Source organism: Monodon monoceros, unplaced genomic scaffold, assembly GCF_005190385.1.
Source record: "Monodon monoceros isolate NGI ecotype Baffin Bay Population unplaced genomic scaffold, NGI_Narwhal_1 Super_Scaffold_17, whole genome shotgun sequence".
In the NCBI taxonomy this organism is placed as follows: Eukaryota; Metazoa; Chordata; class Mammalia; order Artiodactyla; family Monodontidae; genus Monodon; species Monodon monoceros.
The window spans coordinates 18,211,834-18,226,569 of record NW_021703773.1 but is presented as its reverse complement, the minus strand read 5'-3'; the positions used below and the strand labels follow the sequence as shown (position 1 = coordinate 18,226,569).

Here is a 14,736-nt window from a genome sequence, read left to right as displayed (position 1 = left end):
GCTTGCATGTAAAAAATGGTAAACAACTGTTCAGTAAGTCATTTTCATTTGTTAAATTGGCAGGAGTATTCCACTTGTGCAATGCTTTGAATTCCTAGGCAGAAAAATGATTTGCCTAGTTAGATAACATTACATATAATTACCAAGTTAGTGAAAAATGAGACTTGAGAATCTTAAACACATTATCTTAGCAAGAGGCTGTAAGCTTAATTCTTGATCTAATTGTTAGTGAATAGTTGCAGTTGAGAATAAAAGTATATGTGAATGGGTAAAGAGGATGTGGCATATATATACATACAATGGAATAATACTCAGCCATAAAAAAGAATGATATCCTGCCATTTGCGACAACATGGAAAGACCTAGACGGTATTATGCTAAGTGAAATAAGTCAGAGAAAGACAGATACTGTATGTTGTCACTTACATGTGGAATTTAAAAAACTGAACAAACGTTAAGAAAACAGAAACAGAGTCATACATACAGAGAATAAACAGGTAGTTGCCAGAGGGGAGAGGGGTTGGGGGGAGGAGAGGAACAGGTGAGGGAGATTAAGAGGTACAAACTTAAAGTTACAAAATAAAAGAGTCATGGGTATAAAATGCACAGTGTGAGGAATATAATTAATAATAATAATTTAACATCTTTTTATGGTGACAGGTATAACTAGACTTGATCATTTTTAAATGTATAGAATATTGAATCACCGTGTTGGGTACTGGGAACTAACATAGTGTTGTAGGTCAGTCATACTTCAAAAACAAAGTAACTCATAGAAAAAGAGATCAGATTTGGGAAGGCGGATTGGATGAAGGTGGTCAAAAGGCACAAACTTCAGTTACAAGATAAATAAGTACTAGAGATGTAATGTACAGCATGATGATTGTAATTAACGCTGCTGTGTGTTACATATGAAAGTTGTTAAAGGAGAAAATCCCAAGAGTTCTCATCACAAGAAAAAAATTTCTTTTTTTTTTAATTTTATATTTATTTGAGATGATGGATGTTCATTGAATTTATTTTGGTAATCACTTAATGATATATGTAAATCAGACCATGCAAAAGAAGTACGTATGTCCACCATTGAATTTGCTCATGTGTCCGTTGTTTGCTAACAGGATGTGGTAATGCATCTCAGCCTAAGGTTGGCTGTTAACCTTACAAATGTTTTGTGAATCACTAGAATACAGATCTGTTGCTATGAGTGTGGGAAGGGAATAGTACATTAGTACCCCTCATCCTTGGGAGATACATTCCAAGACCCCCAGTGGATGCCTGAAACTGTAGATAGTAGTGAACCCTGTGTGTACTTTGTTTTTTTCCTATAAGTACATACCTATAAGTTTAATTTTTAAATTAGGCACAGTAGGAGATTAACAACAACTAATAATAAAATAGAACAATTATAACAGTACAGTGTAATAAAAGTCATGTGAATGTGCTTTCTCTCAAGCTATCATACTGTCCTGTACTCACCCTTCTTCTTTGTGACGATGTGAGATGATTAAATGCTTACATGATGAGATGAAGTGAGGTGAATGAAGTGGGCATTGTGACGTACCATTAGGCTACTAGTGACCTGACGTTACTTCAGAATCAGGAGCATCTGCTTCTGGTGATCCTGGATCATCAAGCCATGACAAAGCTGATGGTTGAATGTCAGGAGCAGACAGTGTCAGTGGTTGGGGACCCCAGGTGGGACAGGGTAGGATGGCAGGAGATTTCATCGTGCTACTCAGAATGGCATGCTGTTTAGTACTCATGAATTGTTTACTTCTGGGATCTTCCATTTAATATTTTTGGGCTGTGGTTGACCACGGGTAACTGAAACCTCAGACAGCAAAACCACGGTCAAGGAAGGACAGCAGTAATGAGGGTGTGATGTTAATGGCTAGAGGGCAAGTTTGAGCAGAGATGAGGAATGCTTGTTGTGATGTTCCTGTGTTGTGAGCCATGTTAGGACATCCAAGTGGAATTATTCTAGTTCATCTCTCTAGAGAACAGGGTGAACTATAAGGCAGGAAAAAACAATCTGAGAATCATAGGTCTCTGCCTAGTACTTGAGATGAGTTTATGGGGTACACAAGCAAGAGTTATAGGGGCCCAATATTGAGTATTACATAGAATCTTTTAGAAATACATGATGTGAAAGTGCTTTCCAAAGTAAGCTTTGATCATCTATTATGGCAGCAATAGCTAGTACAAATTATATGTAAAAGAACCAAATCTCAAAGCCACACTTTAGGCTGAATGACTGTTAGTGTATTTGTTTTTCAGCCTGGTCTACTTGGCAACTTTCCTGGGCCTTTCGAGGAGGAAATGAAGGGGATTGCAGCAGTTACTGAAATACCTTTAGGTAAAGTTCACTTGGCAGCTTTTTTTCTTTTTGTGGTACGCGGGCCTCTCATTGTTGTGGCCTCTCCCCTTGCGGAGCACAGGCTCCGGACGCACAGGCTCAGCGGCCATGGCTCACGGGCCCAGCCGCTCCGCAGCATGTGGGATCTTCCCGGACCAGGGCACGAACCCGTGTCCCCTGCATTGGCAGGCGGACTCTCAATCACTGAGCCACCAGGGAAGCCCCCACTTGGCAGCTTTTAAAACATTGAATAAAGTACTTAAATTTTTTTTTTATTGAGGTATGGTATACATACAATAAAGTGCACAGATCTTAAGTATACAGCGCAATAGAGGTTTTTAAATGCATACATACGTGTAATCACAGCTCAGAACAAGATACAGAAATAAATTCCAGCAATCCGGCATGCTCCATCCTGCACTTTCGCACAGTTCTGAGTACCCTGTTAACCACTGTTCTGACTTCACTGTAGATTAATTTTGCCTCTTGAACGTCTTACAAATAGAGCCGAACAGTATGAACTGTTGTCTGGTTTCTTGCACTTATCATTATAGGTAGTAGGCTATTGTATGAATAGGATATTTTTTGTTTCCAGGTTTGGGATATTAAGAATAAAGCAGTTATGAACACTCTTGTACATGTCCTTTGATGGGCATATGCACTCATTTCTCTGTGATGTGTCCTGGGTCATAGGGTATATGTTTAGCCTTGTACACTCTGCCAGCCAGTTTTCCAAAGTGATTGTACCCATTGACAGTCAACCTAGTACAAGAGTTTTCGTTTTCTCCACTTGCTAATTCTCCACATGATAGTCTCAGTCTTTTATTTGGTCCACTTTGTCGAGTGTGTTATATTCGCCCATTATTGTTTAATTTGCATTTCCCTGATGACTAATGATATTGAACAGTTTTTTGACCTTTTCCTTTCTTCCTTGCTTTCTTCTTCACTTCCTCCCTCCCTCCCTCCCTCCTTCCTTCATTGTGCTTGTTAAATCTAATGCCCATTTTTATTGGTTTGAAGGAATTCTTTATATGTATACTGATACAGGTCCTTTGTCAGATATATGTATGCCAAACATCTTCTCCCACACTGTAGCTTGCATTTATTTTCTTATTGTTGTCTTTTGATAAACAGAAATTCTTAATTTTAATGCAGTCCAATTTTTCAATTTTTTGATGGGTAGTGCTTTTTTTTTTTTTTTTTGCGGTATGCGGGCCTCTCACTGCTGTGGCCTCTCCCGCTGCGGAGCAACAGGCTCCGGACGCGCAGGCCCAGCGGCCACGGCCCACGGGCACAGCCGCTCCGCGGCACGTGGGATCCTCCCGGACCGGGGCACGAACCCGCGTCCCCTGCATCGGCAGGCAGACTCTCAACCACTGCGCCACCAGGGAAGCCCGATGGGTAGTGCTTTTTATGCCCATTTAAGTGATCTTTGCCTACCCCCAAACATATTCTTCTATGTTTTCTTCTGTATGTTTTTTGTTTACTTTTTTCATATAGGCCCATTGTGTATCTTGGAATTAACTTTTGCATATGATATGAATTATGGATCAAGGTTCAAGTTTTCTCCAATTGACAACACCGTTTATTAAAAAGACTATCATTCCCTCAGTAAATTGCAGTGGTGCCTTTGATATAAATCACATGATTGCATGTATCTGATTCTATTTGGGGACTTTCCACCTAGTTTCATTTGTCTGTTTGTCTTTTCTTACACCAATACTATGCTACTGCAATTACTAAAGCTTTATAGTAAGTCTTAATATTAGGTATTGTAAGTTTTCTAACTTTGTTTTTTTCTTTAAAATTCTCTTAGGTATTCTAGACCCTTTGCATTTCCACATAAATTTTAGAATCAACTTGACAAAAGAACCTACTGATATTTTCAGTGGGATTATAATACTGAGTTTTCCAAGCCACAGACTTGGTATATGAGATTTCAGCATTTATTTAGGTTATTGATTTCTCCGAGCAGTATATTTTTATTTTCAGGGAAGAGGTCTTGCATATCATTCATTCATCAGATCCTTTGTTATATCATTTATCATATTCTTCATATTCATCATATCCTTAAATTAAGTATTGATGTTTTTAGAAGCTGTTTTTAAAATTTCCATTTCCAATTTATAGCACTTAATTTAATGAAAAAGACTTTTTCTGTTGCCCCAAAAGTTTTATTTTTAAGCCATCAAATCAATAGAGTTGTTATTTTAAGTAAACTCTATATACCTTGGTTTTACAAGAAATGACTGAGAATTTCTAAAAATCAATAGTATTTATCAACAAAAGTGGCTAGATTTTTTTTGTTTTTGCTTCTTTAAAAAGATAACATACTAGAAATATGCTTTTTCAGTCTATATGAGAAATGTCTTTAATTCCTTTATTATGTAAAGGACTCTAGCAAATGAATACCACGTATAACTCAAGAGAAAAATGGATTGAGAAGATTAACAGATGAGTCATAATAAAATAAGAGTGGAATTTCACCAAAATAGAAATCAAATGGAAATAAAATAAACATTAGGGTGGAAAAAAAACATATTAAGCTTAACATGTTAACATGAAATGGAACAGAGAAAAAGTGTGTTGTATACCTTCAAATTAAATGCTGAGTGGTATTATTATTGTACAGGTTAGGAAAAATGTTCAAAAATTAAAAATGTTTTACAATGGAATTTCTTGATAAGCTCAGCACTTATTTTGTTGTCTCTTTTCTCACCTTAGAAATATTAGTCACACTCTAAAAACCTGAGCAAAATACATTTTCAGCATCCAACCAAGACCCAGATGTATTAAATTATCATATTTGAGCCCTCCAAAGAATACTAAAATGAAGCATATTGTCGAAAAATATGGACATTATGTTGCCGTATAATTCCAACATGCCCAGATGTTCAGCTTGTCCAATAGTTGCTTCTCTGGGGACTCATTTTATCTTGAATCTGCAGAGAGTACAGGCTACTGAGACACCTCCACCCAACCAGCCATTCAGACTCACTCAGACTGTCTGCTGACACTTACGTATGCCCAGGCAGAAACTCACACGGCGATGATATTTCAACCTTTTCTTTCTTTTTTTTTTTTTTACATCTTTTTTGGAGTATAATTGCTTTACAATGGTGTGTTAGTTTCTGCTTTATAACAAAGTGAATCAGTTATACATATACACATGTTCCCATATCTCCTGCCTCTTGTGTCTCCCTCCCTCCCACCCTCCCCTTCCCACCCCTCCAGGCGGTCACAAAGCAGAGCTGGTCTCCCTGTGCTTTGCGGCTGCTTCCCACTAGCTATCTACCCTACGTTTGGTAGTGATATATGTCCATGCCTCTCTCTCGCTTTGTCACAGCTTACCCCTCCCCCTCCCCATATCTCAACCTTTTCTTAAAAAAAGAATTTTCTAACAATGTCATAGTTCTATATATTGACCAAAAGTTTCCTGTCTTTTCTCATAGGAGAGATTATTTCATTCAATATTTTCTATGAATTTTTTACCATTTGTACTTCAATAATAACAGAAGACAAAGAAGGTAAATAAATGTGTGCTGAGGGAAGGTGGGTGGTACAAGGTACAAAGTAGAAGAAAAATCTTTAACTAAATGAAATTAGAACTTGTAAAATACAGGCTTGCTATGTAAATACCATGTGCATGTTGCGTATGGTTTTATAGATCTTGGTAAGTTTTTGAAAGTGAATTGAAAGCTGTTCTTATTTTAAGACCACTGTAATGCCTATTGAAGTTTAATTCAGGTATGCAAAACTCTTGGAAGAAGTGTTTCAGGATTATAAACATTCTTACTATTCTTCATAGTCTACTTATACCCCTATTTATGATTTGATATAAGTACTCACAGGGGCAGGACAGACTTTCTCCCATCATTTTCCAGCCAAGGGACCCTGTGCTCACTTTTCCATGTTTCTCCTGACAAGTCCCCAGTGTACAAGGCACAGGATGATTTACCCTGATTCACTCTTAGTTTTGACCTGTTCTCTGGGTATAGCTGTAGGTGACAATCCCTGAAGGGAAGGATGTTGGTAAGTTGCATTAGATGAGGCTGAGATAGCTGTGTCTGAGTAGGACTGTGTCATAGTGAACCACAAAATGACCACCTACCCTTGTCCCATATTCCAGTCTCAGTTCTCTGGAACCCTGTGCTCTCAGGTACGGGGGGGCATCTGGCCAGTGTGACGGGGACAGCAGTTTGATCTTGTTACAGCCTATGATATCAGATGCTGCTTAATTCTTACTGTTGGATTGGACAGTTGGGAATATCACTTAACCAAAATTAAGTGTCCAGCTTTGGTTTAGAATCAGTCGTACTGTCATAATTGCCGTTACATGTCTCTTCTGCTTACTTTGAACTAGGTCATCTACTACATGCACGAAACATGGATTTTGGAGTATTTCTTGGGTAAGTAAAACATGTGGTGTGTCTCAGTCCCTAAGAAGAGTAGGTTGTATTACACTGATGAAAAGTAAGTCCCAAGTCATTCCCAGAATATGACCAGAAGTAGAGATCCTAGATTCCGTAGTTTTGAGACCAGGTGGGCACACTCTTATTCATTTATTTGAGAGTTTGTAGCTGAGGTGCACCCAGTGGACAGAAATCTGGAGCATGCTTGAAGGCCCTAGATGCACGTCTAGTTTATTGCTTAGAAGGAAGAGTAGCATTCTATTTCATGTGTCTTCTTGACCTTTCTGAAAAAAATATAACAGAGCTTTGTAATTAGAGACCTAAATACTAACCTGGGGTTTGCTAATACAGGCTGTGTCATGTTGGGGGAGTTACTTAACTTATCTGAGCCTCAGTTTTATCATGTGGAAAATGGAGGCTAAAACTACCCATACTGAAAAATCCTTGTGAGGATTGATCATTAGGGATTAGGTAGATAAAGCACATGGTATAATGCCTGACCATCACTATCATATTCATCATTATTATCATTGTTATCAAATGTCAACTGAAATTTGTCTTTTGTAGGTGGAATGTAAATAATAATACCTGGGTCGTAACTGAGGAACTAAAACCTTTAACAGTGAATTTGGACTTCCAAAGAAACAATAAAACTGTCTTCAAGGCGGCAGGCTTTGCTGGCTATGTGGGCATGTTAACAGGATTCAAACCAGTAAGGAATCTGTCGTTACATAATTTTACAGGTAGCTCTCTGTGAAAGGTGGAGTCTAAGGAAATGAGGACCTAAAAAGAATATGAAGCCCCAGTTCATCGCATTGTACTTGTTGTTACTTTCCTTCTTAGGTTTGAGCTCACATGGTAGAGAAGAGTAGGAAGTGGGGGTTTCAGAGCCTTTTGTGGAGATAAAGCATGTGGTGGGTCTCAAGGGCTGGGAGTGTAAATCTGGAATCTGGCCATGGGTCTGCCCCTCAAGCAAGTTAGTCATTAAGTCTCTGCACTTAAGTTTCCTGGTCAGAAAATTGTGGCCAGCAGCATCCCACCTACTTATCTCACGCAGTATATGTGAAAAATGCTTTGAACTTCTAAAAAAGCTCTGTTAATAGAAGGTGATAGTATCATGGTTTTGATTTTTCTCCCCCCACCTCGGCTCAATTTCCCAATCCAGGACCTGATATAACGGTGTAAAATAGCACAGTGAGAGGGCCTTAAACAGGATGGTTGAGGTTTCTGACATTGCTTTGTTTTCTTTTCAGGGACTACTTAGTCTTACGCTCAATGAACGTTTCAGTACAAATGGTGGTTTTATGGGTGAGTAGAGAGTTCTTAAATAAAATGGGAATTTCATAGCTGTTTTAAGAGGAGGGCTAGACTGTGCCTTCTGGTTAATAGTTTAATGTCTTCTAGGACCTGTGACACTGTGTGTGTTTGATCTCTTCCAGGTGTCATAGAATGGATTTTGGGAAAGAAAGATGCCAAGTGGATAGGGTTTATCATTAGATCAGTTCTGGAAAATAGCACAAGGTAATCTGTTTGGTTGCTTTATTATCAGATTTAATATTTATTATTTTTTTCTTGAGATACAGTTGACATACTAGTTTAAGATACACTACAAGATGTTTAGATACTTGTATATATGGCATAATGATTACCACAATAAGTCTAGTTAACATCCATCACCTCACATAGTTACACATTTCTTTTTCCTTTTTTTTTTTTTTCTTTTCTTTTTTTATTTTTTTGCGGTATGCGGGCCTCTCACTGCTGTGGCCTCTCCCGTTGCGGAGCACAGGCTCCGGACGCACAGGCTCAGCGGCCATGGCTCACGGGCCCAGCCGCTCCGCGGCATGTGGGATCTTCCCGGACCGGGGCACGAACCCGTGTCCCCTGCATCGGCGGGCGGACTCTCAACCACTGCGTCACCAGGGAAGCCCTCTTTTTCCTTTTGATGAGAACTTTTAAGATTTCCTTTCTTTGCAACTTTCAAGTATGCCGTACAGTATTATTAACTGTAGACACTATGATACACATTACATCCCCAGGACTTATTTTATAACTGGAAGTTTGTACCTTTTTGACGCTTCACCCGTTTTGCCCACCTGTCACCACCCGCCCCCAGTCAACCACCAGTTTTTTCTCTGTATCTATGAATTCCTTTGTTTGTTTTTTGATTCCACTTATAAGTGTGATCACATGGTATTTGTCTTTCTCTGATTTATTTCACTTAGCAAAATGCTCTCAAGGTCCATCCATGTTGTCACAAATGGCAAGATTTCATTCTTTTTTTTTGGCTAAGTAATACTCTTGTATATGTACCACATCTTCTTTATCCATTCGTCCTTAGATGGACACTTAGGTTGTTTCCATAACTCGGCTTAATGTAAATAGTGCTGCGGTAAATGTGGGGCTGCAGACATCTTTCTGAGTTCATGTTTTCATGTCCTTCAGATAAACACTTGGAAGTGGGATTGGTGGTGGTGGTAATGGTGGTTTTAGCTTTTTGAGGAACCTCCATACTGGTGGTTTCATAGTGGCTGCACCAATTTACATTCCCACAAACAGTGCACAAGGGTTCCCTTTTCTCCACACCCTGGCCAACACTTGTTACCGCTTGTCTCTTTGATAATAGCCAGTCTGACATGTGAGATGATACCTTATCGTGGCTTTGATTTGCATTTCGCACCTTCTCATGCACCTGTTGGCCATCTTTGGAAAAATGTCTATTCGGATTCTCTGTCCATTTTCTAATCAGGTTGTCTTTTTTTTTGCTATTGAGTGGTATGAGTTCCAGATATATTATGGATATTAACCCCTCCTCAGATAAATGATTTGCAAATATTTTCTCCCATTCACTAGGTTGCCTTTTGATTTTGTTGATGGTTTTATTTGTTTAGAAGCTTTTTAGTTTGAGGTATTCCCACTTGTTTATTTTTGTCTTTGTTGCCTTTGTTTTGGTGTCAAATCCAAAACCTCATTGCCAAGACCAGTGTCAGGGAGCTTATTGCCTGTGTTGTCCTTTAGGAGTTTTATGATTTCAGGTCTTACATTTAAGTCTTTAATCCATTTTGATTTTTGTGTATGGTGTAAGATAGTGGTTTGGTTTCATTCTTTTGCATGTACTGTCCAGTTTCCCAAACACCATTTATTGAAGAGACTGTCCTTCTCCAATGTATATTCTTGGTTCTTTTTTCATAACTTAATTATGGGCCCTCTATTCTGTTCCATTGATCTATGTGTCTGTTTTTATGCCAGTACCATTGTTTTGATTACTATAGCTTTGTAATACAGTGTGGAATATAATTATTCTTCTTTTTCAAGATTGCTTTGGCTATTCAGGGCCTTTTGTGATTCCACACAAATTTTAGGATTGTTCTATTTCTGTGAAAAATGCCTTTGGAATTTTGATAGGGATTGCAGTGAATCTGTAGATTGTTTTGGGGTAGTTTGGACATTTTAACATTAATTCTTCCAGTCCATGACAGTGGAATATCTTTCTGTTTGTGTCTTCTTCTGCTTCTTTCAACAGTATCTTATAGTTCTCAGTGTACAGGTCTTTCACCTCCTTGGTTAAATTTATTCCCATGTATTTTATTCTTTTTTATAGAGATTTATATATATATATATATATATATATACATTTACTTTATTTATTTATTTTTGGCTGCATTGGGTCTTCGTTGCCGTGTGTGGGCTTTCTCTAGTTGCGGTGAGCGGGCTTCTCATTGCAGTGGCTTCTCTTGTTGCGGAGCACAGGCTCTAGGCACGGGCTTCAGTAGTTGTGGCATGTGGGCTCAGTAGTTGTGGCTCGTGGACTCAGTAGTTGTGGCTTGCGGGCTCTAGAGCGCAGGCTCAGTAGTTGTGGTTGTGACATATGGGCTTAGTTGCTCCGCGGCATGTGGGATCTTCCCAGATCAGGGATCGAACCCGTGTTCCCTGCATTAGCAGGTGGATTCTTAACCACTGTGCCACCAGGGAAGCCCTATTTTATTCTTTTTAATGTAATTGTAGATGGGATTGTTTTCTTAATTTCTCGTTCTGATAGTTGGTTATTAGTGTATGGAACCACAACTGACTTTTGTATACTGATTTTGTGTCCTGCAACGTTACTGAATTTATTATTCCTAGCAGTTCTTTTGGCGGAGTCTTTAGGGATTTCTGTGTAGAGTACCATGTCATCTGCAGATAGTGACAGTTTCAGTTCTTCCTTTCTGATTTGGATACCTTTTATTTCTTTTTCTTGCCTGATTACTCTGGCTAATACTGCCAATACTGTATTGAATAAAAAGGGCAAGCGCGGGCAACTTTGTCTTGTTCCTAATCTTAGAGGAAAAGCTTTTAGCTTCTCACTGCTGAGTATGATGTTAACTGTGGGCTTGTCCTGTATGGCCTTTATTATGTTGAGGTATGTTTCCTTTATACCCACTTTTTTGAGATGTTGAATAAATGGATGTTGAATTTTGTCAAATGCTTTTTCTGCATTTATTAAGATGATCATATTTTTATCCTTCATTTTGTTAATGGGTGTATCAAATTGATTTGTGGATGTTGAACCATCTTTGCATCATGCTGTATGATCCTTTTAATATAGTTTATTTTAAATTACTCATATTAAAATATTTCCCAGCTTTATCTTCCACTGAGGAACTATTTCAGAATTTCTTAGGTGAACCTTTGACACTCATGGAATTCTTCATGTTTTGTGGGTGTATGTTTATAGCAAGAAAATGAAATGATTTATTTAACAAGTTCTGGGGATAGTTCCCCTATGAAGGGCATCTATGAATTTTTCTTGGTGTAAAAAAAAATCCCCACCCATACAGAAAAGAAAAATTTGTATAATAAAATCTTCATTTAGATCATAATACCCCGATGCACATATGGTCACCTTACCTTTGATAAAGGAGGCAAGAATATACAGTGGAGAAAAGATAGCCTCTTCAGTAAGTGGTGCTGGGAAAACTGGACAGCTACATGTAAAAGAATGAAATTAGAACACTTCCTAACACCATACACAAAAATAAACTCAAAATGGGTTAAAGACCTAAATGTAAGGCCAGACACTATAAAACTCTTCGAGGAAAACATAGGCAGAACACTCTGTGACATAAATCACAGCAAGATCCTTTTTGACCCATCTCCTAGAGAAATGGAAATAAAAACAAAAATAAACAAATGGGACCTAATGAAACTTCAAAGCTTTTACACAGCAAAGGAAACCATAAACAAGATGAAAAGACAACCCTCAGAATGGGAGAAGATATTTGCAAACGAATCAACGGACAAAGGGTTAATTTCCAAAATTTACAAGCAGCTCATACAGCTCAATAACAAAAAAACAAACAAACCAATCCAAAAATGGGCAGAAGACCTAAATAGACATTTCTCCAAAGAAGATACACAGATTGCCAACAAACACATGAAAGGATGCTCAACGTCACTAATCATTAGAGAAATGCAAATCAAAACTACAATAAGGTATCACCTCACACCAGTCAGAATGGCCATCATCAAAAAATCTACAAACATTAAAATACTGGAGAGGGTGTGGAGAAAAGTGGGAACCCTCCACTGTTGGTGGGAATGTAAATTGGTGCAGCCACTATGGGGAACAGTATGGAGGTTCCTTAAAAAACTAAAAATAGAACTGCCATATGACCCAGCAATACCACTGGGCATATACCCTGAGAAAACCGTAATTCAAAGAGTCATGTACCACAGTGTTCATTGCAGCACTATTTACAATAGCCAGGACTTGGAAGCAACTTAAGTGTCCATTAAGAGATGAATGGATAAAGAAGATGTGGCACATATTTACAATGGAATATTACTCAGCCATAAAAAGAAACGAAGTTATTTGTAGTGAGGTGGATGGATCTAGAGTCTGTCATACAGTGAAGTAAGTCAGAAAGAGAATAATAAATACCATATGCTAACATATATATATGGAATCTAAATTTTTTTAAAAATGGTGCTGACAAATCTAGGGGCAGGACAGCAATAAAGACGCAGACATAGAGAATGTACTTGAGGATACAGGGAGGGGGAAGGGGAAGCTGGGACAAAGTGAGAGAGTGGCATGGACATATATACACTACCAAATGTAAAACAGATAACTAGTGGGAAGCAGCTGCATAGCACAGGGAGATCAGCTCGGTGCTTTGTTACCACCTATTTTATATATATATATATATATATATATATATATATATATATTTATATTATTTTTCCTAGTTCTATTGTTGAGTGAAAGGTATAGACTGTAAGGGTGAAAGGTGATCTCTTAAGACCGTTTTTTTTTGTCCTTCAGGTTAGAGGGAACATTTCAGATCTCAGTGTTTCACCACATAGGAGTCAGCGATTGTCTCTTCCTGAGCCTTTGTTCACTATCCTTTTTAAAAAAAGGTGTTCCTCAGATATTTGTTTCCCTTTAGTTTCCACAGCTAAAAAATTCCCATCCAAGTCGACTAAAAATGTTTCCTTTGTTTCAAATGTTTCTGTATAGTTATGAAGAAGCCAAGACTATATTGACCAAAACCAAAGTATTGGCCCCAGCATACTTTATCCTGGGAGGCAACAAGTCTGGGGAGGGTTGTGTGATTACACGAGACAGAGAACAGTCTTTGGATATATATGAGTAAGTACATTTGTTAAAGCAAAATAAGCAGACAGTAAAGCATAGACTGACGTGTGTACAGGTTTAAGGCATGAAACCTAGGAGGAATCTCTGTTTTTGTATCTAGACTCGACCCCAAGCAGGGTATATGGTATGTGGTGCAAACAAATTATGACCGTTGGAAAAATCCCTTCTTCCTTGATAATCGCAGAACACCTGCAAAGATGTGTCTAAACCAGACAACCCAAGAGGTATGTTCACAGTGTCATATACAGAAAGAAATGGTGACTATTAAAGGTTATGTCCATTCTGGCATTTTTCATTGGCCTTTGAAGAATTTATAAACCTCCCATTAGTCATTGTCTCTGGACAGTCCCAACTGAGTTTCTGTTTTGTTTTTAATGTAAAGAGCAAAATTTTGCCGTACTTTTTCGTTTCTTAGTTAATGCTAGACACCACTCTGTGGAGTTGAATGGCAAGAATTCAAGAGGGGAGGAAGAGAAAGAAAGAAAATGTGATATATTAGAATCATCACCTGTAACAGTGACCCCAAGGGAAATTCTTTTATGGAGGAGGGGGGAGGTTGATTGAAGAATGTCTTGGTCTGATGACCCACTTGTGTGGATAAGGCTGCCAACATCTGTATTTAATGTACTGAAAACAACTATTTTTGTGTTTTAGAATATCTCATTTGCAACCATATACGATGTCCTGTCAACAAAACCTGTCCTCAACAAGGTATTTTTTAAAATAATTAATTTGCTTTTAGGAAAAGAATCTGATCCCATGTTTTATCTTTCCCTGTTGTCTTGGATTAATCAGAGCTAGAATCCCAAGTCATGTTCAGCTTAAGGCTGCTTTTTAAAATGTTTTTGTGACCAAAGCCGTAACTCTTGGAATGTGACAAAGAAGTTGGTCGCTGCAGCTTGATAATGCAGTTTGGTCAGTGTTATTTCCAGCTTTTCTTACATGGCATTTGGACTGAGTCTAGCACGTCAGTCTTGACTTCTCCGTCTGTGGGGAACCGAATGTTGTATGCGGCACCTGATACTTGACAAAGTCTGAAGTATCTTTTCAGACAGCTTGCTTTCTTAGTGGATTAGGGTTTCTCTTAAACGTTATTACATCCTTTTATCTTATCCCTACTCTATAGCTAAAATATGCAAAAGTGTCCTAATCATCCAGTTTGCCAGTAGCCCCTTCTTGTGTATTTCTGATTCCTCTGATTTTCCCCATTTGTTCCTTCTCTTCTTTTCCTTGGTCCTTTTCCTAAACCCTCCCTAAAATCAGTGTGCCTCCGTCACCTCTGCCAGAACAAACTGTCCTGTTCATTAGCATGTGACTGAGAACCTGGCCCT

General features: G+C 38.4%; 1 protein-coding gene across 5 annotated transcripts in view; it reads left to right on the top strand.

The window, feature by feature from the left end:
- ASAH1 (N-acylsphingosine amidohydrolase 1) overlaps nt 1-14,736 on the top strand; it is a 47,980-nt gene that overhangs the window by 31,810 nt on the left and 1,434 nt on the right. For all 5 annotated transcript variants that reach the window (XM_029226344.1, XM_029226345.1, XM_029226346.1 and 2 more), the window contains exons 5-13: nt 2,278-2,356; nt 5,809-5,883; nt 6,720-6,765; nt 7,336-7,480; nt 8,022-8,076; nt 8,208-8,289; nt 13,268-13,399; nt 13,506-13,629; nt 14,060-14,116. In XM_029226344.1, coding sequence (XP_029082177.1) covers nt 2,278-2,356; nt 5,809-5,883; nt 6,720-6,765; nt 7,336-7,480; nt 8,022-8,076; nt 8,208-8,289; nt 13,268-13,399; nt 13,506-13,629; nt 14,060-14,116 — 795 coding nt within the window. The remainder of the gene's footprint in view (nt 1-2,277; nt 2,357-5,808; nt 5,884-6,719; nt 6,766-7,335; nt 7,481-8,021; nt 8,077-8,207; nt 8,290-13,267; nt 13,400-13,505; nt 13,630-14,059; nt 14,117-14,736) is intronic.